Source organism: Phaseolus vulgaris, chromosome 9, assembly GCF_000499845.2.
Source record: "Phaseolus vulgaris cultivar G19833 chromosome 9, P. vulgaris v2.0, whole genome shotgun sequence".
NCBI lineage: Eukaryota > Viridiplantae > Streptophyta > Magnoliopsida > Fabales > Fabaceae > Phaseolus > Phaseolus vulgaris.
Window position 1 is genome coordinate 21,280,440 of NC_023751.2, and position 26,435 is coordinate 21,306,874.

At 32.7% G+C, this 26,435-nt stretch overlaps 4 protein-coding genes across 4 annotated transcripts; 3 read left to right on the forward strand and 1 right to left on the reverse strand.

Moving 5' to 3' along the window:
- The first annotated feature begins 508 nt into the window (after positions 1-508).
- On the forward strand, positions 509-6,982 carry LOC137820952 (uncharacterized). The gene is made up of 9 exons (XM_068625307.1): positions 509-821; positions 2,080-2,305; positions 3,299-3,475; positions 3,644-3,736; positions 4,107-4,289; positions 4,387-4,489; positions 4,572-4,754; positions 5,189-5,655; positions 5,962-6,982. Exons 2-9 carry the CDS (start codon positions 2,105-2,107, stop codon positions 6,715-6,717), a joined length of 2,163 nt encoding a protein of 720 aa, XP_068481408.1. The 5' UTR covers positions 509-821; positions 2,080-2,104; the 3' UTR covers positions 6,718-6,982.
- A 1,982-nt stretch (positions 6,983-8,964) lies between these two features.
- Positions 8,965-13,478, forward strand: LOC137821377 (UDP-xylose transporter 3-like). Its single transcript, XM_068625937.1, has 8 exons — positions 8,965-9,430; positions 9,570-9,710; positions 10,667-10,851; positions 11,357-11,424; positions 11,715-11,847; positions 12,400-12,561; positions 12,647-12,919; positions 13,015-13,478. Exons 2-8 carry the CDS (start codon positions 9,590-9,592, stop codon positions 13,126-13,128), a joined length of 1,056 nt encoding a protein of 351 aa, XP_068482038.1. The 5' UTR covers positions 8,965-9,430; positions 9,570-9,589; the 3' UTR covers positions 13,129-13,478.
- Positions 13,479-14,447: 969 nt separating this feature from the next.
- Positions 14,448-19,104, forward strand: LOC137821378 (superoxide dismutase [Mn], mitochondrial-like). The gene is made up of 6 exons (XM_068625938.1): positions 14,448-15,046; positions 15,769-15,815; positions 15,902-16,027; positions 16,144-16,200; positions 17,471-17,548; positions 18,716-19,104. The coding sequence occupies exons 1-6, from the start codon at positions 14,728-14,730 to the stop codon at positions 18,806-18,808; spliced, it is 720 nt and encodes a 239-aa protein (XP_068482039.1). The 5' UTR covers positions 14,448-14,727; the 3' UTR covers positions 18,809-19,104.
- A 3,754-nt stretch (positions 19,105-22,858) lies between these two features.
- LOC137820561 (small ribosomal subunit protein eS26x-like) lies at positions 22,859-24,788 on the reverse strand. Its single transcript, XM_068624703.1, has 5 exons — positions 24,652-24,788; positions 24,480-24,572; positions 24,312-24,396; positions 24,087-24,220; positions 22,859-23,112 (listed from the first exon to the last, which is right to left on the reverse strand). Exons 1-5 carry the CDS (start codon positions 24,652-24,654, stop codon positions 23,038-23,040), a joined length of 390 nt encoding a protein of 129 aa, XP_068480804.1. The 5' UTR covers positions 24,655-24,788; the 3' UTR covers positions 22,859-23,037.
- Between the last annotated feature and the right edge of the window lie 1,647 nt (positions 24,789-26,435).

Sequence of the window (26,435 nt, forward strand, 5' to 3'; positions counted from 1 at the left end):
TCAAACTTGGTTAAAAATATTCTGAATTAGTTCAGTCTCATTTTTTCCTTTTCCCCAAAATGGATGAAACAAAAAATTGGATCTTTCAATCAAAATCACTGCTATCTTATAAGAATGTTCTTTTTTATGTGCTTATCTTGTTATTCCCTTAACATGTCCAAAACTGTGAGTTATGATCTAAAAAAGTTGTAACAGCTGTATTTGTCTTTATTTAAAAATATAAATTATACTTTTATATCCTAAAATTTAGAATAAATTCTCTTTTAGTATTTCAAATTAAGAAAATATTCCAATCCTGAAATTCAGTAAAAATGTGAATTTAATCATTAAATTTAAAACATTAAAAATGGTTTTAAAAAGTAGGAAATAGAATCATTTTTCTATTTTGAGATAAAAAAGTAAACTCTTTTTTTTCAAATTTGTAACCAAATTCAATGTTATCAGAAAGTTTCAGACATAATTAAGCCTTAAAAAAATATTATATCTGTGTTCGAAGTGAATGATAGAAGATTGAAACCTGAAAAATAGTCAATGTGGGTCAAAACGGATAAAGTCAAGTCGTGGTTTTCGAGACTCAGGTGGTTTTAATTCTTTTCACACGTGTGTCTGTGTGTGTATATATATATAAAAGAACAAAGATCCCGGTTCCTGCGACGGCAGAATGAGTAGGTTCAAATAATGTGGGCCATATTGTGGATGACATTGAAGGAGGGGAATTTCTGCTGAAAAGTTAATTGCTCTGACCGTTGGTAATGAGGTTTAGATCTTTCGAGCCGACTGCATCAGAGACAAAAGCTACAAACTTTTTGTGTTTTTTTCTGGTAAAATTCTCTTTCCCTGAACCTGTGATGTTGTGGGTATAGTTGAGGTATGGCTGCAATGGGGTTTCGTGGGAGAAATTCTGTGACCCCAAAGTACTCTTTGTTTGAGTCATGGGTTTTTTGCCCCTCGTTGTTCAATGTTCCTTTGATAATTGAGTTCTTGAGCGTTTTCTGTATCAAGAACAAAGTTTTTTTCTTGTTTGGGTTTTGGGTCGGGAATAGGGTTTGTGGGGTTAATTTTTTCTACCCTTCCTCTCAACCCAATTGCTGAATTTGAATTTGTGCGTGCCCTGATATATGTGTCTTGTTTGTGAATTGTGACGTGCTGTAACATATGAAACCTTGGCGAGGAACCCTGTCGCCTGCTTTTGATGTGTTATGCTTGGTGTGTTGAAGAGTTTATGTGGGGTAGATTAGTGTTTGAAAAGAAGTTAGAATAACATTTATTGAGGAGATGATGATGATGATGATGATGATTTTGATCATGTGAGGATCAATAGAGCCCTAAATGAGAATCTGGGTTAAACAGAGGCGGAGGAAGACTGAATAATCTGTTGCTAGAAACCATTTAAAACACCACGAGTTAAAATGTTCTGTATTAGTTTGCTAATTAAAATGAATTTACTTCATAAATAAATAGCATAACAAAAAGAACATAGAAATTTTAGTGTAAATAGTGAGTCACGCTTTTCTCCCCTTTCTGGTAACATCTCAGTTGTTGAATTCATTCACAATCATTTTTCTTTGCTAAATGTCTGCCATTGCTTTAGTTAAAAAAAGATTCTGCTAGTTATGTCACATTTATCATATTCTGTTTCAGCTTTATTTTGAACTAGTCCTTGGGTCTATATATTATTACATATTGGAGTCACAAGCACTGGTAGGTGAGGGGAAAGGTGTACCTAGTTAAAATTCAAACCCTGACAGCATTATTGTATCTGAAGCTTAAAGACTTGAGTCAAGTTCAATTAAATTACAAGCATGTTGGTTGCTCACTGTTATTTACCTTTAAAGTTCTGGATATTTCATGGTAATTCTTATAACAAACTTAATAAATTAATGGTTTTTGAGGGAATACTAAGTGTGAAATTTTCATGGAGGACTATCACAGTGGCCAAGCAGTGATGTTCCATTTGTTATCATATAAAAGGATATTAGTTTTAGGGGCTGATTTGCTGTTGTACATGCAGTGACTGAAGGTAAAGCCAAGATATTGTGTTTGTGCTGTTGTCTTACATGTCTAGTTTTTTTTTGCCAGAGTTCTAAGCTCTAACATCTGGGCTATGGATGATAGACGAGAAAATTTGTTATCATCCACCTTGCCCAGCCAGCTGTTATCAATTGACGAGGAACTATGGCAGATGGCTGAAGAGAGGGCACAAGAGATACTATGGACAATTGAACCAAATGTATTATCTGAGGTGAACAGAAAGGATGTTATTGATTATGTTCAGAAGCTGATCAGAGGTTGCTATGGCTCTGAGGTTAGAGGATTTTGATCCAATTATCATATTTGTAAATTTAATTGCCGGAGTTGGCTTTCTACATCTGGTCTTTTGTTCATTTAACGAAGTTGCTTTCTTTCCCTCATAATTAGTTGTGTGTTCTTGTTTCGCTTGCTGCTTTAAATTGTTTGTACATAATTAGATGCACTTTGATGTATGCTAAGAATATTCTTTTATATTTTGTAGAAATGATTGATGGATTTTTTTTCCTTTCTCCTGTCATACTTTTCTTTTAAGGGCCGTTAGATTTGAATGTGATTTTATTATTTATTCCACTATCTTAACATGATTTTACAACCATATTGTTGCCTCTTTTATACTTCTACCCTACCTTACATGTGCAGATTGATGCCTTACCCTATCGACTCCATCCATTTCTCCTTTTATATTTCGATATCTAAAAAACATAAAAAATCATGTTATCATTTGCAAGTCTTATGATCAACATAATCTTATTTTTATGGGCTGGCTTAAAATTTTCATGCTAGGTTTTAGTTTAGGGTTTAGTTTCCTTTACACTGTGCTCTTCCTCTCACCTTGACTGACCACCACTAAAGAAAGCTTCTTTTGCAATTTATATGAATTGATACTTCATGGAATCACAAGCATGCAAGCATAAATTGTCCCCAACCAGCCCAAAATTTACTGCCTGGATTCAAAAATATGTGCAACCTGTAGTTCCCCCACCACATTTGATAAATTTCATTTCTCTATACTGTAGTTTTAATAACTTTGAAATGCCTGAACTGAAATGATGTTGAGGTATTTTCCTATTCATTGATTGCTTGGGTGAACATTGTTGACTTCTGGAATTGGGTTGATGACTCAATATCAAATTTACAGATTTGTTTTAACCTTGAGTGCACTTAAATATTAAAAGCATTTTTGCTGCACAAGTTGATTTAATTATGGTTATACCATGAAAGTGGTGATTGAAAATTAATGTTTTACCTCTTTGTGGATCTCCTACAGGTCTTGCCATTTGGTTCTGTTCCCCTAAAAACCTATCTTCCTGATGGAGATATTGACTTGACTGCTCTTAGTCATGAAGATGCAGAGGAGGATCTGGCACAGTCAGTATTGAATGCACTTCAAAGTGTAGATGACCCTGAATACCAAGTAAAAGACATACAAGATATACGGGCACAGGTTTAGAAACAATTTTTCTTAAACTGCTATAATTACTGGCTTTTATATTAAAGAATTAATCCTTTTCTGTGATTGACCTTATTTGAAGTGGTGTTTAATGTTCTTGTTGTCAAAGGATATCTTCTTAGCTTTGTTATTAGACTTACCTTTTTTATGTTTGGGCTCCAGGTCCGGCTTTTGAAATGTACAGTGAAAAATATAGCAGTTGACATCTCTTTCAATCAGATGGCTGGACTTTATACTCTACGTTTCTTGGAGCAGGTATTTGTATTAATTAATATTTACCCCTAATTGGTGTTTGATTTCTACATACCATGTGCTCTGTTTCTGTGTTTCAGATGTCATGTAAGGAACACCATAAAAAAATTCCATGTCTCCATTCAGTCAGCTTGCTGTTTAGTGGTCTCAACGTTGACTTAATTGTTTACTTAGCCCCTTTCCATTCTCTTACTCCATTCACTTTCTTGAAAAACATCTTTCAAATACTTGTTGATCTCTATCCTTCTAATGAAATTCTACTATTACTTCATTTTTAATTGCAAACAGAAATTTTGCCCATGTTCTGATTAAATTCATTTTTTTTAAGTTTATATTCAGGCTTTGCTAATTTTGTTAATTGGAAATATTTTAGGTTGACCAACTTGTTGGAAAGAACCATATTTTCAAGCGCAGTATTATCTTAATCAAAGCTTGGTGCTATTATGAGAGCAGACTGCTTGGTGGACACCACGGCTTGTTATCGACATATGCGATAGAAATATTAGTCTTGTATATTATCAATCGTTTTCACTCTTCAGTGCGTGGTCCTCTAGAGGTGAGTCACGTCTTCCATCAATAATATTCTATGCACCCTTTCAGCATCTGTATTTAAACTTCCAAGAATAAAAACACTGAATTACTACTACTAGCAGGTGCTATTCATATTCTTAGACTACTATGGCTCATTTGATTGGGACCATAATTATGTTAGTATATGGGGTCCAAAGGCCTTATCCTCCCTTCCAGAAATTGCTGGTAAGTGTTGCAATGTGTAAGCAGTTGGATGCATTTTCAATCTTCAGTCCTTGATATACTCATACTCGCTTGCTTGTCGCAGAGACACCAGAATGCGATCAGGGTGAATTCTTGCTCCAGAAAGAGTTTCTCAGAAACTACAGGAATATGTGTTCTTTTCCAGCAAGGGCATCTGAGCCTACAGCCCATGAATTTCCTGTCAAGTTCATGAACATCTTGGATCCTCTTAGAAATGACAACAATCTAGGTCGCAGTGTAAACATAGGTAATTTATTTTTCCTACTAAAGTTTATGGATACTTTACACCTTCAACATGGTAACAAAAAAAAGCATATGAATTATGGTATGCATACACACTTTAATTGCTTGAGCTTCCATTCTTCATAATAATTACAGGACTTGTGGTATTTAGTAGATCCAAATTTTACCCTATGGAAAGTTTTTTAGTTAAGAAGATCTTTACGTTTAAGAACATCTACAAGTTCACGACAACTCAGCAGACTGGTGAAAATGCATCAAAGATTAGTTAAATATCATTATATATATTGATATCTGATATATTGATATCCGAAGTTTTATATATGATACTGAAATAGTTAGAGATTTTGATGTTTCATGATATTTAACACTATAGTGGTTTTGTTTTTAAAATTTATGGTTTTCTTCCACTTATTTGCCTTCCTTTTTACATACCTGCAGCCAGTTTACATCGACTAAGATTTGCTCTCTCCTATGGTGCTCGAAAACTTAAGCAGACCCTCACACTTCCGGGAGAAAACATGGGTGCAGCACTAGAAAAGTTTTTCTTCAGCACTCTGGACCGGAATGGGAAAGGAGAAAGGGCAGATGTTGATGTTCCGGTTTCTCCATTTGGTACTGGAAGATCTGAAGAGTGTGTCCTCCGTGGAGATTGTGAAAGTTACTATGGTGGCTTACAATATATTCAGCTGTATCGTAACTATGCCATGCCAGTATCTGTACATTCCAGTTCTCCTTCAAGGCCTTCTCAGGATGATATCCTTGCATTATCGAGGCAGCAAAACTGGAGTATGTTTTACCAAGGCGGTACAGATGTATATATCCCAGGACAAACACTTTATCATCCAACTTACAGCCTTGAAGAAGGAGGGAAATCACGTGGAACAGGCACATACATCCCTGACTCGGTATAATGTCTTTCTTCTGAAACTTTATCTATATAGGCCTTGTTTGGATAAATTTTCCATAGACACACTTATACAAGAGAAGAAAATAGAAAGTAAACTAATGCACGTAATTTTAATAAAAGTTTTTTTTTATTTTTCTTCTCCAAAAGCTAAGATGCATAAGATGATTATAGCTTATAGAGAAGCTCAATATACTTTATCTTATTTTCTCTTCTTACAAGTGTTTATGGAGAAGTTTAGTTAAATAGAACCTTATATTGTGATAATAAAACACTATATCATCCCCAAAATGGTTGAATCTTGCAGAACTATAATTCCTACTGGGGTATACGTACAAGGGTGAACAGGCCAAGGAGATATACTTCTACAAAGCACATTTCAATGCCCAAATCACCTCCGAAGATGCAACAAGAGGAGGAGGTTCACTATGAGACAGACATGAGTAATGGTGATTCAGATTCAAGGCTTTTTGATCTCTCGAACGAAGATTTCCCCCTTCTTCCATGCAATTGCAAGGCTACACAGTCAACACAAGCCCAAGGGTGTGCTCCATTAGCCAAGATTGATTCTGAGACAGGAATTTATGGTAATTCGAGTATGTCTGAGCCTTCAAATGAAGATTTCTCCCTTCCATTAGTAAAGGTTCATTCTGAGACAGACATGGATGACAGTACTCCACAGTTGTTTGAACTCTTTAAAGAAGACTTCCCCCTTCTTCCAAAGGTTTGTTCTGCGACCCAAATGGGGGGTAGTTCAACGTCAGTTGAGCTCTCAACGAAAGATTTCCCCTTTCTTCAAAGCCATCACAAAACCGTCTGCTCACAGTCTGGTCAGTTAACTAAGCAAGACAGGAGTTCCTCATGCCCAAAAGACTCTAAATGGAAGAGTATTAAGTTTGGCTCTTTCAAGAAATCACAATCACTGAAAGAACCAAGTTTGTCGACAAGGGATGAGAAAGAAGATTGTGGTGTTTCATTATCAGAAAAAGCTGTAATTGTAGTTCCGAAGGTGGCAACGGAGAGGAAAGAGAAATCTGGCGAGGGCAATGAGAAGATGTATTGAACGTGTTAACATAGGTATTTTGTAGGATATACATGAGCAGAGTAAGTGGAAAATAATAGTGTCAAGTCAACTTTTTCTTCCTTTTCTTTTATCTTTGGAGATGTATATTTGGGAGAAACATGAATTTGTTGGTAGTGATATCCTAGAACTTGGTGGGATGAAACAATTGGTAGGAGAGTTGTTCACCAATTTTGTCTTATCTAAGTGTCGGTAGTATACCATTACTCTGGGACAGAATGATAATGACAACTCCCTTTTAATTTAACATCCGTATGAAACTGTTATTCTTTTGATCGTTTATGAGCCACTTATTATGCTTCTATTTAGATTGGTAATAAAGAAGGGAACAATCGGATCAAATGTAATCAGATGGAAGGTATTACAATGGAATAAAAGAAAGGGGGAAAGGAAGATTTTTTATCCTCGGCATAAAACTTGTTTCAGATTTGGTCTGGATTACTACATTAAATAAACAAGTAGGTCTAGTTCAGGTCTAGCTACAAATGGCAATGTGGAGCGAACCTATTAATTTAGCATGTTGATCTCTTTAGGTTTGTCCCTTGACCCGTTTAGGTTTGTCCGCATACTCGTATACTCGTAGTCTCTGTGGATCAACAACAAAACAGGACAGATTGAACAAAACAGGATAGATTAATTCGATGGCCTGCATAAATAAAAAGTAATTATTTTATTTTTTTTTAAAAGAAAGTCATACTCCACTATCCATTATTACAATGTGACTTTTATTTTATTTTATTTTTAAACAAAATTTAATGTACTAAAAAAAATATATTTTATTTTAATCATTTAAAAAAATTAATATTAAGAGTGACAATGAATTCAGTTATAAGGAAAGTCTTATGTTTAAAATTTATTAATAATAAAAAATATAGAAAAGAGATTTCAATAAGATACTCATTAAAAAATTAGTTATTTTCATTAAAATATTTTGTAGCAAAACTTTGATAAAATATTATGATATATTTATATATATATATATAAAATAGATGCAAAATAAAATTTTAATTATTTTCAATCAAACCTTCTAACATTTTTTAAGAATGAAAATATAAAAAGAATATTTAAGAAACTAAAATAAACATCGGGATCCAAAAATTACACGTACGGAACATTTTGTAATGAAATTATTTCATGATACATGTAATAATTAATTTTAAAAACAAGTTGGAATCATTTTAAAAAAGCAACGGAACCAGTTATAATATTTAATTAGTATACTACATTCTTAAGAAAATATATTCATTTATTTTAAGTTTTAAAAAGTTGTTTTTCGTAAAAAGTTCTTATTTATAATAAAAAAAGTCAAAATTTAAGTATCCTTATATTTACTTAAAAGAGTTTAATTTTACGTCGTAAATACAGATAAATTATATTATCATAATAATTCTTTCAATATTTAATAAAAGAAAAACATTAACAACTTATTTCTAGATACACTCGTTTAAAATTCTGTTTACTATTATTTATAATTAATAACAGTAAATAGATACTTTTTATTTGTCGAAAAACATAAAATATCATTAATATTTATCAAATAACTAGCTAAATTTGGGGTTTAATTTTAATAACTGTAAGTTTGAATTTTTGCCCTGTTAATTCATTAAAAAATATTTTATATATTTTAAGAATAATTATCAGTTACATAAAAATCCACAATTGAATGAGAATTTTAAAAAATCAGCAGAAATAAAAATATTATAATTATAAAATTAAAATAATATATTAAAATATCAACTGAGTAAATCTGTTTCAATTATAACTTTAAAAACAATTACTATTTTTGTTATTGATAAATTTCATTGCAGAAACAATATTAATTCATTTGGACCGTCATTAATTAATTTGGTTCATCACTAATTAAATTTCTATTATTAATTAATCAATAAAAATAATATCAATCATAATAATAGTACATAACAATTAATAATGTAGTTTTTTAACTGTTTTTTATACATAATTTTCACTCTAATAAACACAACCAATTTTATTGATATTATAATATTTAAGAAATTAGTAAAAGTGAAGTGTAGTTATTTTAATAAAAGCATTTAAGTAATTAAAATATTATAAAATATTTATTTTTTTCAGATATTATTTTATAGCTCCAATAAATAATATTTTGTACTTTACTAATCTACAGTGATACTTTACTTTTTATTATTAGATTAGATGTAGATAGTGTGTTTTCATTATTATTAATAGTTATAATTGAGCCCATTAAATTTTGTTAAAAAAAGTGTCTGAACAGAGGTATGTCCCTACTACCAAACATTTCTCTTGGAAGCAAAGTCTGGTTTTGACTATGGATCTGAAGCCACTAACTGTTTTGGCCATTACCAAACCCCATTTCAATTAACTCTAATCAATTCCATTTTTCAGAGTGTTTTAAGTGTTTTACTACCAAATCTCTTTTGCTACCTCACTCACCGCTCTACACATATCACAACAATACCAAGCATTCCATTCTTCTGCATCTCACTGCTCTTCCTCACAACCATAATCCTTCTCCTTCCTCACTTTCTTACTTTCCTTTCCTGCTTACCTCACCATTCACTCTCTTTCTACCCTAAATCACTCAATCGATCTAAATTTCTCCCAAATCGTAAACTCCTTTGGCTCAATTCACTCAATTCTCCCCCCTGCTCCGCTGTCGGCTCCTGGGTGGGGTAAAGTTGTCGTTTTTATCTTCTGGGTATGTCTGGTTCTGCTGTTTCAACGTCTTCTTCTTTTTTGTTGTTGATGTCATTTGGGTGTTGGCTGATTCCCCTTCTGATTGGTGTTTTGAAATTGGGGATGCTTCTTTTTGTTTCGGATTGGATTTGGTTTTTCAGGTTTTGGAGCAAAGACGAAGATGGGCGAGGGAGAGCGTTTCCAGCTGGGAACTGTGGGCGCGTTGACTCTTTCTGTGGTCTCATCTGTGTCCATTGTGATTTGCAATAAGGCGTTGATGAGTTCATTGCATTTCATTTTCGGTAAAATAACTTCCCTCTTGATTGTTGTTGCAAGCTTGTACCCTTGTTTTGTTTTCTATTTTTGCCACTTTTTTGTGTCTTTCATTTCTTCCTTTACTAACCTACTTGTTCCGTCAGTGTTTGTGTGATTTCGTGTGTGCTATTACAATTGAAGATTCATAATTTTAACCCTTCCCTTCCTCTTGCCTCTTTTGTTGGAACTGGAAGTTGATCCATTGTACTTGCTGCTACTCCTTGTGATGTATTTTGCCAGCGATCTAGACTATGCACTCACCTAGGGTGTGTCTGGTTGGCTATTTAGGTGGAAGTTTATAATGAAAATTACGCCATACTTGCTTCTTTCAACATGAGAAGGTGGAAAAGAAAATGTTTTTCGTTATCACTTTTGGTTGACAATCATTTTCCACCAACTCAACTGCCCATGCCCTTAGAGAAACTAGAAGTGTTAGTTGGAGATTGGATTTGTCGAATTTTACAATTTGTCATGTTGCCTTTATGTCTAGAATTTAGTTTCCTGAATACTATATGCGGAAATTGATATGATCTGTTGGATTGTTGATATCCCTTCTTTGTCTAAATTAAATATTGCCACTTTGGACGTATCTATTGTCTGTATTCGCTAGGCGTTACCAAGTTAAGTATTTTGTTTTCTTTACCTCTTTCTCTGCAATCTATACAACTGCTTAGTAATGTGAATAATATATAAGTTGCCAGGTAAAAATTATAGTCATTGATTTTGTTTTCTGGAAGTATCTAAACATTAGATATTACTTATCATTATTGTGTTTTTTAATTTACCTATTTTATGTCCTATTGACAAAGAACGTAAACTTATCTCCTTTGAAATTTGGTTTATGATATGGTTTAGGTTATTTCCATCTATCTGTGTGCAAATTTGAGCTTTAATGTTTACACTTCAATATATGTTTTTGAAATTTGTCCTTTTATATTTGCAGCTACAACTTTGACCAGCTGGCATCTGCTTGTAACATTTTGTTCCCTTCATGTGGCTCTCAAAATGAGATTCTTTGAGCACAAACCTTTTGAGCAGAAAGCTGTAATGGGATTTGGGGTTTTAAATGGGATCTCAATTGGACTTTTAAATTTGAGCCTGGGGTTTAATTCTGTTGGCTTCTATCAGGTAGGTTTGTTATGGGTTCCGTTTTTTTCATTTTACTATTGTTGACTCTGAATCTATGAAGCTCGGACATTTTTCTTAAATGGCGTGTCTGAGTCGGACACACGTATCAGACACGACACTCATAGGACACTTATCGGTTAAGTGTCCAATTCAAAAAATATTTGTTTGATTTCTGACAATTCTAACATGGGTATAACACAATTTTAAAAATGAGAAATATATTAGTTTTCTAAAAACTCAAACTTATTGTATAAATTTTTATTTAAAAAATTAATAAACAAATCTTTTCGAATCAGTCATAAAAAACATCTTTATACTAAAAAAAACTGAAACATACTTAATGCACATAAATCTTTATTGTCAATTTATATAATTCATAATTATATAATATATAGATTCGTGTTCCCGTGTCCTCCATTTTAGAGATTATATGTATCTCCGTGTCCGTGTCGTATCAGTGTTGGTACTACATAGCTCTGAATATATTTGTGATATTCATTTTCAGATGACCAAGCTGGCAATCATTCCTTGTACTGTACTGTTGGAGACCCTTTTTCTTGGGAAGAGATTCAGGTTCCATTTAGCTTCTTGTCAGTACTATGATTTTTTATGTTTGATTGTTGATATATACTCGAAATGATAGTTATGTAATGGTCAATGAAGAATTGATTCATTTACCTACCTTTTTTTGCCTTATTTGTTGTCTCCCTCTCTCTATGTCTCTCTCACACACACACACTCAATGTCTTGACCTCAAGTATGCTTGTATCAATTTGTTATGCACATTTAACTGTTTGAGCTTACCTTCCTTTTGTATTTTCAATAAATAAAATTCATTGTTGTCTTTTCATTTGTTATTGCAGTAAGAGAATTCAATTTGCCCTTAGTATCCTCCTTCTGGGTGTCGGGATTGCTACTGTCACAGATTTGCAGCTCAATGCTCTTGGCTCTTTCTTATCTTTTCTTGCAGTGATTACAACTTGTGTTGCTCAGATTGTATCCTTTAAATAATTTCACTTGCATTACCATGAATTTTTTTTCGCAATATTGTCTGATCAATTGTGATAGATTGAATATTATATATACTGGGGACTTATTTTTGAACGTGTTCAACTTTGGCATTTATTATTATATACTCTATTTGTTAAACATGTTCAATATTTATGGATTATGCAGCTAAATTATAGTTTAAAAAAATTCTATGTTTGCCTTGGTCACTTGAAGCGATTATCTTCTGCCCAAGGTACATGAGGTGGTTGAAGAACTAATCATACCCCTAACTTCATTTTTTGTTGGGTTTTCTTGTTTAAATTGTGCAAGGCTTTACATGCAGAGCCTCATTTTTGGCCTGGAAGCCCCTGTTTCCCTTGACTTTGGACAAGTTCATTTTCTTTATCTAGGGGCTCTCATTTATGTTATTTGACGATAGTTAGCAGTAAATATAAGTTTTTATTGCAATTAAAAGCTTTACACAGATGGTTGTCTGATTTATTTTCCTGGGATGTCACTGTTTTATTTGGTGTCTTGTCCTTAATTAGTTGCTTTTAGATGACAAATACTATCCAAAAGAAGTTCAAGGTTTCTTCCACCCAGCTTCTGTATCAATCATGTCCATATCAAGCAGCAACCCTGTTAATCTTTGGTCCATATCTGGATAAACTTTTAACCAACCAAAATGTATTTGGTTTCAAGTATACAACACAAGTGACGGTAAGAGTTAACTTATTAAGCAAGTATTCTCAAGTTCCAACTCCTTTTCTAAACGTGTTATCAACTGCTTCTTTCTGCATTGCAGGTTTTCATTATTCTTTCCTGCCTTATCTCCATCTCAGTCAATTTTAGTACATTCCTTGTTATTGGAAAGACATCTCCTGTCACCTATCAGGTTCTTGGACACCTGAAGACATGCCTTGTCTTGGCTTTTGGTTATATACTACTCCAAGACCCATTTAGCTGGAGAAACATTCTGGGAATTATGATAGCCATGATGGGGATGATTCTATATTCTTACTATTGCACACTTGAGAACCAGCAAAAAACTATTGAAGCTTCATCACAAGCATCCCAGGTTTGTTCGGCCAACTTTGCATGTCTTAGTTTTTTGCACTGCCACAATCATTTCTAGAAGTACATTCTGTCACTATTTCTTCTTAACGTTTCCAGGCAAGAGAAGGTGAATCTGATCCTCTGGTCAATGTGGAAAATGGAAGTGCAGTTGTGAGTGATACAATTGGACAGAGACAGATGTCCCCTGTATGGAGCAAGAGCAATGACTAGTATGTTTAATGGGCTTTCGTTATAGCATTCTCAAGAACAGTTATAGTCCTTATAGAGGGTTGACACCCATGATCATTTGGAATTAGGAAGTGGAATTGCTGCCAAATATATGTCCCTGTCATTTTTCTCAGTAGCTATAGTCTAATATCCGTTTGCCGACCAACAATATTAGGGAGGGGAACAAGATGGTCATGTCGTAATTCTATTGGCCAACAGATATGCCTTATAGTAGCATACACTTTTCTGGTGATGTTTTCACATCATGTTACATTATAATTTCATATAGATATTCAAACTTTTTTCTTTTCCTGAATAACGTATAAACACCTACCGGTTATTATTTTCTTTTATTCACAGTTTTTCCTGTGTGTTTTAGATATGTCCTGGTTGTATTCCTATACCAAAAGTAGTCATTTCTTCTAGTCTTTATTGTATTATTTATTTTTTGAAACTGAACTTATTCGAAGCATGACGACCGCATTATATACTGTTCTTGGCTTGAACTTTACTCGTGCCCTCTATCTTTTCTTTGTATATTGTAATATAAATTGAAACTTATGCTCTTTTAAGGAAGTACCAAGAAAAAAATATTTCTCATTTCCCTGTTGATTTTGCTTCTCTTGTTGTCTACATCAATTCAAGCGTGCGGCAGATATGGTTTCGAGTGAATGAAATGAAGAAGCATCTAATAAAAAAGAAACAAAATAATTAGCATCCATTACTAAGGATATATTTGGGTAAATACTTGTTTATCATGTTAATGTAAGGAAAACTTTCACTTTGTAAAATACTGACATACAACCTTGATGAAAACCGACTCAATGTCATATAACCTTGATGAGGGCTCATCAAATCTCTTTCAAGCTGGAAATTTCGGGATCCATTTTGCTGTTGCAGAGGCAATGGAAGCAGGTATTCACTAGCAGCGATGTCCTTGGATATAGAATTCAGAATCCAAGATGCAACAATGTTATTCTACTGTGACTTTTTACATATTCATTGTATGAGAAGAAAATAAGTTTTTAAATAAAGTTAAAATTAATATATATATATATATATATATATAAGTTCCATTCTAAAAAAGTATTTTTGTTTTCCTTCCCTATTAATGTTTATAGAGAAGAGTTCACTCTCATCATGTAATACGTAATAAAACAAGTTGTATTTTTGAATCAGATAGAAATGGTGCAAATGATGATAACAAAAGAAGGGTTTTATGGGAGAGGTAGCAGCACCAGAATAGAAGTGCACCCAATATGAGGGGATAAAACATTATTCTGATTGAGCATTTCATTATTTAGTTTCAAATGAGTCTGAATAAAATAAATAGAAGCGGCGGAAAATGTTAATAACGTGGGGTGGTGGTGGTGTGCTGTAACGCTCCCATTGAGACTGGTGTGGTGTGTACACTCTCTAATATTCAATCAATCACTATATTTAGAAAATGTTACTTAAAAAAAGTAAGTTTAGTGAGTTGAAAAGCATGAATTTATTTAGTAAGTATTATTGAAAGAAGAGTATTAGTTGCATCATCTTATATAGTTGGCATTGGCCACAAAACATTTGATTTACAAATCCATTCAATCCGTATCTTTCTCGATGGCTGCGCGAGCCCTATTGACCAGAAAAACCCTAGCCTCGCTGCTCCGCAATGACGCCAACCCTCTCCGAGTAGGCTCAGCGGTGGCTACTCACTCACGCGGCTTGCACGTGTACACGTTACCTGATCTCGACTACGACTATGGGGCACTCGAGCCAGCCATCAGCGGCGAAATCATGCAGCTCCACCACCAGAAGCACCACCAGACTTACATCACCAACTACAACAAGGCCCTCGAGCAGCTCCAAGATGCCGTTGCCAAGGCCGATTCCGCTGCCGTCGTTAAGCTCCAGGCCGCCATCAAGTTCAATGGCGGAGGTCCGCTTCCCTTTTTCTCTTTCTTCTTTTTCGTATGTCTTCTTTGGTTTATTCAATGTTAAAATACGGCGACTGCGTGATTTGTTGATTGAATTAAAATCGATTCTTGAATAGGTGATAGTGGATTGTTTAGTTTGTTCTGGATGATAAGTTAATTGGCCTTTGTTGATGTGATAAGTTAATTGGCCTTTGTTGATGTGATAAGTCAGGAGTAAAATAGAAGCAGGGGAGTGGGGATTTTCTTAATACGCCGCTGTGATTCTGGTAGTGCTTAGTGAAAGTAACATATTGTATTGTATCCTAGCCATTGATGCACGTATGATTAAAATGACGACCATTCCGTTTTGTATCGTACTCGAACAAACATAATTTTTATTTCACCCAAATGCAGTAGTTGTGTAACATGGATCTTTGAGTGCTTGTGTGTGTGTGTGTTTCCCAAAATTTGTCATTCTGCTTGGAAACCGAAGGGGGTGGTTGGTGTCTAGCCTCTATACTAAGATGGATTGGTTGATGAGAATGGACAGTGGTTGCATAACTGCAATGAAATCCGGAGTTGTTGTCTGTGTTTTTCATATTTTACTCTTCATGTAAGAAATTATGCCTGGTTTTAAAATGAACCAAAAAAACTTTTGAGTGATGAAGCCAGGATATATCTTCCATGGTTTTTAAATTTATCTAATTCATTCAGTTCATGTACAACTAAGGATCATTTCCTGCAGGTCATATCAACCATTCTATTTTCTGGAAAAATCTAGCTCCTGTTCGTGTAAGTTTGTATTTTGATCCTGCTTTATGGGAAAGTATTTTGTCTTTGGTGGTCTTTTACCTAATAAAACTTCTCCCCTTTTGCAGGAAGGAGGTGGTGAGCCACCCAAGGGTTCACTGGGATGGGCTATTGACACGCATTTTGGCTCTTTTGAAGCATTGATACAAAAAGTTAATGCAGAAGGTGCAGCACTGCAGGGGTCTGGTTGGGTGGTGAGTTGGTCAGATTCTGAAGTTCCCAGAATATTTTCTTTCCTTGCATAAGCTTAATGTCTTGGCCATTGTTCGAAATGCTGTTTCCTTTTACTTATTCTGTACTGCCTTGTCAGTGGCTCGGTCTGGACAAAGAGTTGAAGAGGCTTGTAGTTGAAACCACTGCCAACCAGGTAAACTGACCCTTCCACCATCAATGCCCCTCCTCATTTTCTACATGATCCCAAGAGGCTTCATAGATTAGCAGTAACTTAATAAAAAAGAAATAAATTAAAGTAGTCTTTTTGGTTTGGCCTCCAATTATGCCTTTTTGTATTTCTATTGTATCTCTTGTAAGTTGTCACACCATTCAAGATCTTTTACTTTGATATTACTATTTGGAATAGTCTATAATCCTCATGTTAAACCCATGAGATTCAACAATCAAAGAATACTTTACCAAACAATACTTTAATATTGTAATATGGCTTTGTAAACTGCGTTTGACTTTTTAGACTTCAAGTTTATTTATAGGTATAAATTTCTAGAGTCCTTACACACGTTGTATTAAATTTTTAGTCAAGTCTTTTACTTACCTTCATAAATTCTTATCTCTCTAGGTAAAGAACATCTTGCCTAGTGGACAAAAATAATATTATTATATGCATATCAAACTATATTTACCTGTGTAAACCAACAGTGTTTATTTGTCATTCCATCCTTTTTTAATCACTTTTTCATTTTCATTTTCTCTTGTTATCATTGCTGAGACAGAGCAACCTCTCAAGTTCTCATTTTTTTAGCTTTAAGTCTGAGCACGAGAGGACCTGCAGCCACCTGCCACCATATCTTATCAGTTTTTCCTCAATTCTTCTCTTTAAACTGTTCATTCTCTTTGTCTTCCATTTTTTGCTTTTCTGATCTGGCTATCGAACTGTTCTATCACTTTGTTTGTCTAGACCCAACCACCAAAACAACCAATAGACCTCAGGTGAACTTTTTCTCTCTAGCTCTGTTTAATCTTGCTGCCTCTGAATCAATGGCTGACTTATAGTTGAAGGGGGCATAAGCTATTTGGCCGGTGTTACTTTTTTCTAGATCTGGTAAGACAAGTTTCAGTAATGTCAGTTCAGTTTTAATGAAGTTATAGCAATTAATGATTGAGGGACCTGCTTACAACATTTTAAAATAGCCAGGACTCAATTTTAAATTAGCAAAAATGTGCAGATTAAAATTAAGTGACATTATTGGAATGTAGAGGACTTCTTCAAATGTTAATGGTATTCAGGATATATAAATATTTCTATAATGAAAACTATTGAAAAGAAAAGGAACTAGTTGGAGTTTTTTGTCTTTTCTCAATCCTCATACATACTCATTATTTTAGCTTTAGTGAACTATGTTTATGCTTCTATGCATATGTCTGTTGATTATATGATGTAATTTTTAACATTTTATTTGCAGGACCCACTGGTTACCAAGGCACCAAATCTGGTTCCGTTGCTTGGTATTGATGTTTGGGAGCATGCGTACTACTTACAGGTAAAAATGACTTGGTGATACACTAGTGACAGCGTGGTTGCTGTAATATTGTTACTTGAATCCTGTGCATATTTTCAGTTTGGTGGTTATGACTTATGAGATGCAAAGAAATATTGGGCTGTCAAATTTAGGGTCTGTTTGGGTGGTTGCAAAAATTGATTCTTGGTTTCCGAATGGAATTTCAAAAGAAGATCTCTTCAGTTAAAATAGAATTGAATTATTTTTTTCTCAATTTTGAAACGCCTTTTTTAGAGCTTTTTCATCCCAACACTTATCTTAATAAAATGTCAGTTACAAAGAATTGGTTTCCTAACATAGTTAATAGTGTGACTGCCTTATTTCATCTTGAAATTCGCCTTCAAACGTTCTTCTATAGCTTTTATATTTATTTGCATTTTGATAGTTGAAATTACTGATTGGTTTTAGTGAACATAAACTAATAATAAACACAAGTAGGAAATGATGCAATAGCTTTCTCCTAAGTCTCAGAAGTTTATTATTAGCTTCTGTTAAGATCTCTCACATTGATTAGGGATAGGGCCAAAATAGTTCTTATAAGAATTGGGTAATCCTCCCCCATTCTTGAGCTAGGTTTCGGAATTGGAAGGTTTTGTACACTTTTAGTCACTATGTTTTATGTAATTGCTCATATTTAGTCTTCAGTTTGTTTATTTTCTTGAAGCAAAGTCCTCGTAGTTTTTCAGCCGTCCAAATCAAGCCCCTCTTCCTAAAATTCCGTCCAATAATTAACAGAAATGTAAAGGTATGACGAAACATTCATTTGTATAAATTAGCAAAGGAAGACATGTATATAATGTAGCAAAGCCATTTTTTGTTTTTGTTTTTTATTAACAAAGTAAAACAAAATCTTAGTGAAGCTTATAATTTCAAGAATTCAGGTAAAGTCACAACTTACAATGGAGTATTCATTTTACGTCCGTTATGTTGGTTAGAAATTGAAATCCACACACCCACCTTAGAATAGAATATTCACATACTCACAGGTTTATAAATAAATTAATTTTTCGTCACGTACAATATGTTGAAACTTTTATCTTGCTATTATTTGGCAATCAGGAAGAAAAGGTGACACGCTTTCCGAGATTCCTGGATGCATATCTGTTGTCAAAATAATTTCTGATGTATGCTTGTTTTTTCTCAATGCAGTACAAGAATGTTAGACCAGATTATCTGAAGAACATTTGGAAAGTTATTAATTGGAAATATGCCAATGATGTGTATGAGAAAGAGACCTCTTAGACTAAAAGTCTGAAAGTGCTGCTTGATATGGCACCTGTGAGATGACAGATTTCCGGCAAGGTAAGAGAAGGGGAATAAAATAATGTGATGTAGAAGATAACACTGACTATTTATATAGTTGTGCCAAAGAACCTCGAGCATTTATGGCTGCATTGCTCATGTCTTGTGGATTTTCTGATGCTCTGTTAAGATACTATTTGTGTCCGTTGATGTATATTTTTTGCTTCTAGGTTGTGATCCTTTTGCTGGAATAAGTATAATAATCAAATTCAAGCCCCATATTATTTGTTGGTTGAGCGAGTTGTTATTTAGTTGCGATTAATCATGGGAAAATTATTATTTTTTAAATTTTTAGAAGTTAGGATATAAAATGATTATTTTTCAAAATAAATTATTCCAAACACCTGCATTAAGACAAGAGTGAAGTATCAAAGAGGTCCCTAAAATATATGGCCGATGACCGACAAAGCCTCTGAAAGAAAAATTCTTGCACGTTAGTTCTAATGTTTTTATTAGTTGAATTCTTCCGTTAATAGAAACACCATCTTTAAGACCAAGAAATTGCAACTTAAAGTAGTGTTGTCGAAGCTCTGTTTATTACTTGAATAACATCCTCTGATTTAGATTTTGAATACTTTTTGTTGTTCCTAAAACAACTTAGATGGAAGTAAAGAAAGTGTTGTAGCTTTTAATTCTTTGGCCGTAGTCTAAGCTTCAGCTTTCAATTTCAGTAACTATCACTGTCAATGTCTCTCTAACAAGAGTGTTCTTCAGCTTGAAGCTTCGCTTGGATATTTTTTTCGTTTACCATCTTCAACTTTCTTTTGTGCTTTCTTCCATTCCAATGGGAGTATTTTTCAATCTCCTTTATTGGTTGTTGGATTTTGATTTATTCCATTAGAATTTAAGATTTCCTTTTCTTTTCTAACTTTTTATGGATGTGGGTTGGATTTTCTAATTAGGATGTATTTGAGAATGTAGGGTTTTGGACAACAATCGAATAAGGTTTTAATCATGGTGGAAAAATAATTGAAGTTGAGAAAGAGGAAATGAGAAAGTTGCAGTTGTTGAGGGAGAAGAATCGAAAAAAGAAATGTTACAGACAATCTGATCTAGAAGTGAAAATTTTTGTCAATGGGCACATAAATGAGGATATGGTCTTCTGATGATTTAGAATTATTAATGAAAAGACTAACTTCTCTTCAGAAAATCTTTAAAAACTAAGGTGAAAATTGTTTTTGGAAAATATTAATAGTATACCATTTATGTAACTTCCATACCATCCTTTTACTAAATATAAAAATACCATTTTCTCATTTATTGTGCCACTTTCATACATAATTTGAAAGAATCCGGAAGATGTTTTTGGATCTAAAAGTGTTTTTGATATTTATAAAATTCAAAACTTTTTTTTGCATTTGAAATAAGTTTATGGATTATGTAATCCGAACGGAAGTCAATCTCATATTTAGAAAAAACTTTTGGATTATGTAATCTGGAAGCTAATCACACATCTGAAAAAAAGACTTTTGGATTACAAAATTTGAAAGTTTTTCTATACATAATCCAAAAGCTAATAACAAAAGGTTTTCGAATTACATAATCCTTCTGGATCTAGAAAAAGACTTTCGAATCATGTAATCCAAAATATTAAAAATAGATATTTTTGTAATATAAAAAACATATGAAGTGGCACAAGAAGGTGTGGAGGTGCAGGAAGAAGCAGCCGTGAAAATAACGTCACAGTAGTTTTTAAAGGAAAAATATTTGAGAAACTAAATATGGAAAGGAAGGAAGAAGAGAGAGTGGAAAAAAAATGGTGTAGAACATCAGGAAAAAAAAAAGATAAAAGTGGAGAAAATCTAAAAGTGAGAAATCCAACAAATAAAAAAAAAATCATATAGTTTGTAATTCACATTTGTACATTTTCGGTGTGGTTGGGACGGTTCCTAGAGACCATAATCTATGTCTGATGTGGTTGTAGACATTTCCCATTTTAAATTTTTTCAAATCACTGTCTTAACTCGTTTCTAAGAATCTGAAAAGGATAAGACTGTCAAACTGCTTTAAAAAGCTTATTAGGGTTTCTGATAAACATGATTTCACTAAAGTGCAGCAATGCTTGTGGAGCTAGAGTTCAACATTACGATGATAACGGTATGTCTAACAAGAAAAAGAACATAATGGAACTAGCGTTGAGGAAAATAAGAAGTTTAGAAAAGTTTTCTTGTGTTGAAAATTGAATGTGCCAATGTCAACATTTTACAAATCCGTTAACAATAAAAGAAAAAAGCCACAAAATAAGTGTCGAGATGGAGTCAATAAAATGCTTATGCAGGTATATATCATTATCATGGTTGGAAAATAAATGTGCAATGTGAATTTTATTTTTTTTAAGTGAAAGATACTGTGGCAATGAATTTTATGTGGTCAAATGTTACCGATTTCTTCATGTGTACATGTAGTCAATACACTCTCGTGTGTGTTCAATTCTTAACTCTTTGCAAAATTGTTAGATATCTTATTCCATTCTAACTTCCATATTGGTTACAAACCATGAAGAGTAGTGATACATGTACATTAATATATTTTTTACATCATCTTAATACTTTTGATTTGACATCTTTTATTCTTAATAGATGTGCATATTCAATTTTCAAACACAAAAAAACTTCTCTAATCTTAGTCTCTTCAACGTTGGTTTTATCATGTTTCTCCTCAATGAAATAACCATTTTCATCATTGTGTTGAATGATAAACATTGTTCCACTTCAGTGAAATCAAAGTAGTTTATGGGTGTTATCCTTTCGGATTCTTAAAAATTAGTTGAGGCATGATCAGAGAGGAATTAAAGTGGCAACGACAGTGGTTGTTAACAAAAATATTAAAATTTCCTAAAACAGTTTCAACATACCGGAAACGAGAACAACAAGAATTTGAAGTACAGAAGATATGGAAAAGGGTATTATGATATTCAGGTGACTTCTTCTTAAAAAAATATTAAGTTATTCTTCAATTAAAAAATAATACATCACATCAAATACCTTGTATGAGAATAATTTCAAAAGCAACAGAATCACTTTCTACTATAAAGACAAGTATCTTATTACAAATTATTAATTAATAAAAGTTCAAAACTAATATGATAAAAGTTAGGAAACAAACCTAAGGCTTAGAAGTAAATTCAGAAATAAACCTAAGGCTAAGAAGTAATTTCAAATACCTTTCGATCCAAAAAAAAACTAATATTATTCGTAGACATCAAATGATATTTATTTTACTAGATAATAAATATTTTGTAAAAATGAAATTTAAAAAAGTCAACACTTCTAATATGAAACACAGATGTTCACTAAACCGTCACTTATATACTATTTTTTTATGAAAACTTATATATTTATATGACATAATATAAACACGTTTTATAATGTTTCAAAATCACATTTCTTTATAATGCACGAAAACAATTAAAAATAATTTATTTTAAAAACTTACCAATGAAACTGATTTTATTTAATTTGAATAGAACACATTTAACTATTATTATTTGTATATTTATTTAATAGCTATAATGATCTACATATGTATAAACTTTTATGAATTTAACATCCATTTTCCATTAGATAAAAACATTCAAACAATTAAAACATTGACTTGTATTTTTATAAAATTTATTACAAATAATAAATAATCTACCTTATAACACAATTTTGGCACTTCAAAATACTTTCTTTAAAATGGGTTCGAGTTCTTTGCATTTTGCACATGACAATTTTATGTCTTCAAACGATCCTTCAAAAAACAATTGTACCAATTCAATAACAGAAAAAATTATAAACGAAACAAGGAGTTTTTAAATAACTGTTTTAAAAGGCACAACAATAATCAAATTTCAACAGCGTTTCTATATTACCGAAGTATTAAATAATATTGAAAGATGATATGAAATATTAATTTGGTTAGATCAGATTAACTTCACAAATTAGAGAAATCAAGAAACCCAATTAAAAAAATGAAAAAAAATGTAGAAAGTTATATATCAAGTTGTCATTCATAAAAAAGCAAATATTATAGCCAGAAAGATATATAATCCAACGACTAGAGCAAATAAATTAGGAGAAAATAACCTTCCACAAAACTGATATTTTCAAAACTAAGTAGAGCAAATAAAAGTCTCTCATAAATTTGATTCAGCACAACAAGAAGCCTTTTTTTCCAATGACTTTCTCTCAGGTTCGGACAGGAGGTCCTGCACCAGCAGGACGAGGTGCTTGACCAGGCTGACCAGGCCTTGGAGCATCATCCTGATAAAGATAATAAACCATCAAACAGGTCAAGAAGGGTAGGTGATACCTTAATTCATGAATCAGAATAAAGATACATAACAATCAACCAACAATGACTTAACAATTTCAAATACAGAAAAAATCATCAGAGTTTATTCATACAAATGTAGCACATTTTCCTATTGCAAACTAAATGTTGTTAATCGAATCGAATTCTCTTTGTATACCCAAAAGAGACGATGACTTTTATTTAACAATCAAATAACTCATTGATACGTCAATCTCCCAGCCAAATAGAGAGCCGGATACAAGTTTGATATGATTAGTTCAAATCTTAATGTTCACAGTATTGTAAAACTAATCCACGATATCAAGAATACACCCCAAGTTTTGCCTCTATAAATATTAACCTTTCTCGTAATTAAGCCCAAAAGCAATGAAATTATCTAAGCAATCCAGGAGTATTGAACACCTAACATTTTTATCTTTAAGTTGATGATTTTAGTTTTCTCAATTTGAAGAGTTTTAAACTTGGAAACTGCTCAACATGATTTCTAATACTTCTATAGGACTGCTAGAATAGTTCCAACATAAAATTCAAAAATCTACTAAAGTAAGACTGGCCTGTTGAGGCATGGGAGGGGTAAGACTTAACTCCGTCAAGGAACAGAAGCCAGGCAAGCTGATGTTTTCATATAGAGTATGTTGCAAGTAGATATGGTGATTGTACAATGGAACTAACTAAGATTAAATCTGTCCACAAGAAATAGGCTGCATCCTCTCCGATCGAAAATTTTCAAATGTAGTGTACGCTAGGTTCAGTGTCAATTTTTACAACATTTAAACAGTGAAACAATATGCGCACTACCTGTACACATCAAAACACCATTCTATCTAAACTGCCCTTCAGTAAGTAAACAACACCAAATGATATTGGATAAAACACAATGTCGAGGGGAAAACACAAGGAAAAAAGAGTTATATATAGTTACCCTGCGCCTGATGAATCGCTGAGGAGGGTCACGCTTCCTCCTGTTAGTGCGGGAACGAACCCTAACAACGTGGGAGTGGATGGCACAGGAAACACAGTACTGCATCTTCACATACAATTTGGGAAGAGTGTATTCTACAAATAACAATTAAAAAAACAAATAATTAACATAATCGTAAGTGAAATTTTCATGAAAAAACGAGACGGCAAATAAGATTATTATTACGTTCATAGACGCAAGCCTCCTGCACATCTCTAACTGCGGCTTGCTCAACAATGTTCCTTACCAGAAATCTCTTGATTGCCTTGTCCTGTTTTGTTTTTCCAAACAGGACAAAATCTTAATTGAAATCCTACACATGAATTTGAAAGAGAGATGAAGTGAAATCAAAACCTTGGGGCAGCATTTGCCGCAGTTGGAGCACCGAATGAATTTGACGTGGCCGCGTCCGTGCTTGTTACGGCCTCCATTCCTACGCTTGAATGTCTGCAAAAAAAAATGAGATCCAAGTATGAAAAAAGAAGAAGAAGGTTCTAGAATTGCAGAATGATAATAGATCTCAAACCATGGTGGGTTTGCGGGAAGATGCACACTCTCCTCTTTAGGGTTTTCTTGCTGCGGCTGCTGAGATAAATTTGAGAACAGCAGAATCCCTTTTATATGACCCTATTGTTAACTGGTTTTCTGAATACTCCATGACTCAACTAAATTAAAAATTAAAAATAGGTTAAATTAATGTTTTTTAAATTAGAAAAAATATTATAAAAAAAATTAAAACACCATATTATATATATATAATTAATTAAATTTAAAATAAATTATTGTCACTAATATGTCTTGATCTCTCAATCAAAATCTCAAATTTAAGTTTTGTAAATCTAAAATATATTCTATAAAAATTACTCCTGTCTATATTTTACCCAATAACACGTATGATTAACCAAAATATTGGTCAAGCTTTAGAAAATAAAGGATATACTAAAAAATAAAAGGAAAAATTATAAAATAACACCATTTTATAAATTTGGATAACCGCACTTTTAATATTTTATTTTGTTTAAATTCTCTCTCACACAAGGTTAATTTTATTCTTAACTAAAAATTTGGTTATGAACTAAGTGACTGTAACAAAGATAAAATTAATCAGATTTTGTAATGGATATTAGTTATCAATAATTTATTTTAACTAAACTGAGTTCTTTTGTGATCAGAAATATTAAATTTTACTCTGATTATTTGATATGTATATTTACTTTAATTATATGATAAGAATAATTTTTTATTTTTTTAATAAATAATTATAACCATAATTTTTCCTTATATAATAAATAATTATATTTTCAAAAATTTATATATTTTAACGTGCAAGGCATAAAATAAAACACTAGTTTAGTTTATTATTCTAGGAGAAGGTTATTGAAATATTATTTAAAATTCTGCTGGAGGTTTAAGTTATAATATTTGCAGTTATGGATGATAAAAAAGAAAAATTGATGAGGAACTTTGGAAGATGATTGAAGAGAGGGCCCATACTATGGACAATTGAACCAAATGTGTTATCTGAGGAGAACATAGAAGATGTTATTGATTATGTTCGGAAGCTGATTGGGGAATACTATGGTTTTATAACAATGTTGTTGGCTATTGTATACTTTTTACCATACCTTAGAAGTGCAATAGATAGCTTCCCCTAGTAGATATTGGTCAACTTATTCATTAAAATAGTTAAATTTTGTTTAAAAAATTATAAATTGTCAAAAAATTAGTTGGTAAAGACTGATTGACCTATTTACTAGTGTGGGTAGATGAGATTAAGACAATTTTGAAATTTTCAGGTTTTATATATATATATATATATATATATATATATATAAACTATTTTTATTCTCATATCAACATCTAAAGAAACAAAATTCTAGCTCATATAATAGAGAAACATGCATATAGAGTGAATAATGTATTTATATATATTGTCTAAAGCATTTTTTTAAAATTTATGGTTGGATTGAGATCTGCAACTTGATAGCGAGCAGCTAAATAAATCAAAAATCACTATCTTTTGTCGAATGTGGTTAGTCACAAACAAAATGAAGCTCAAAGTGTTTGGTTTCAGAGTGCATGATCATGTTGACACTTAGAAGAACAACATCTAAGTTATCTGAATAAATCTTTGGGATATTAGTGTTGATGTGCAACTCAACCAACAACAATACCAAAAAATTTATGCAAGAACAATATCCACGCTATGATATTCAACCTTCATATTGTTGTGTGACACTACCTTATGTTTGTGGAAAGACTAGGCAACGATTTTGAACCAAGGTATACACAATATCTTGTCATAGACTT

Coding starts and splice junctions, on each gene's coding strand:
- LOC137820952 (XM_068625307.1), top strand. CDS start 2,105: ATGGATGATAGACGAGAAAATTTGTTATCATCCACCTTGCCCAGCCAG. Junction 4,290..4,386: donor CAGTGCGTGGTCCTCTAGAG/GTGAGTCACGTC, acceptor TACTACTAGCAG/GTGCTATTCATATTCTTAGA. Junction 4,490..4,571: donor CTCCCTTCCAGAAATTGCTG/GTAAGTGTTGCA, acceptor TGCTTGTCGCAG/AGACACCAGAATGCGATCAG.
- LOC137821377 (XM_068625937.1), top strand. CDS start 9,590: ATGGGCGAGGGAGAGCGTTTCCAGCTGGGAACTGTGGGCGCGTTGACT. Junction 11,425..11,714: donor TTTCTTGGGAAGAGATTCAG/GTTCCATTTAGC, acceptor TTGTTATTGCAG/TAAGAGAATTCAATTTGCCC. Junction 12,920..13,014: donor CTTCATCACAAGCATCCCAG/GTTTGTTCGGCC, acceptor TAACGTTTCCAG/GCAAGAGAAGGTGAATCTGA.
- LOC137821378 (XM_068625938.1), top strand. CDS start 14,728: ATGGCTGCGCGAGCCCTATTGACCAGAAAAACCCTAGCCTCGCTGCTC. Junction 15,047..15,768: donor CATCAAGTTCAATGGCGGAG/GTCCGCTTCCCT, acceptor CATTTCCTGCAG/GTCATATCAACCATTCTATT. Junction 15,816..15,901: donor AAAATCTAGCTCCTGTTCGT/GTAAGTTTGTAT, acceptor CCCCTTTTGCAG/GAAGGAGGTGGTGAGCCACC.
- LOC137820561 (XM_068624703.1), bottom strand. Junction 24,221..24,311: donor GGAGGCTTGCGTCTATGAAC/GTAATAATAATC, acceptor TGTTATTTGTAG/AATACACTCTTCCCAAATTG. Junction 23,113..24,086: donor AGCGATTCATCAGGCGCAGG/GTAACTATATAT, acceptor TATCTTTATCAG/GATGATGCTCCAAGGCCTGG.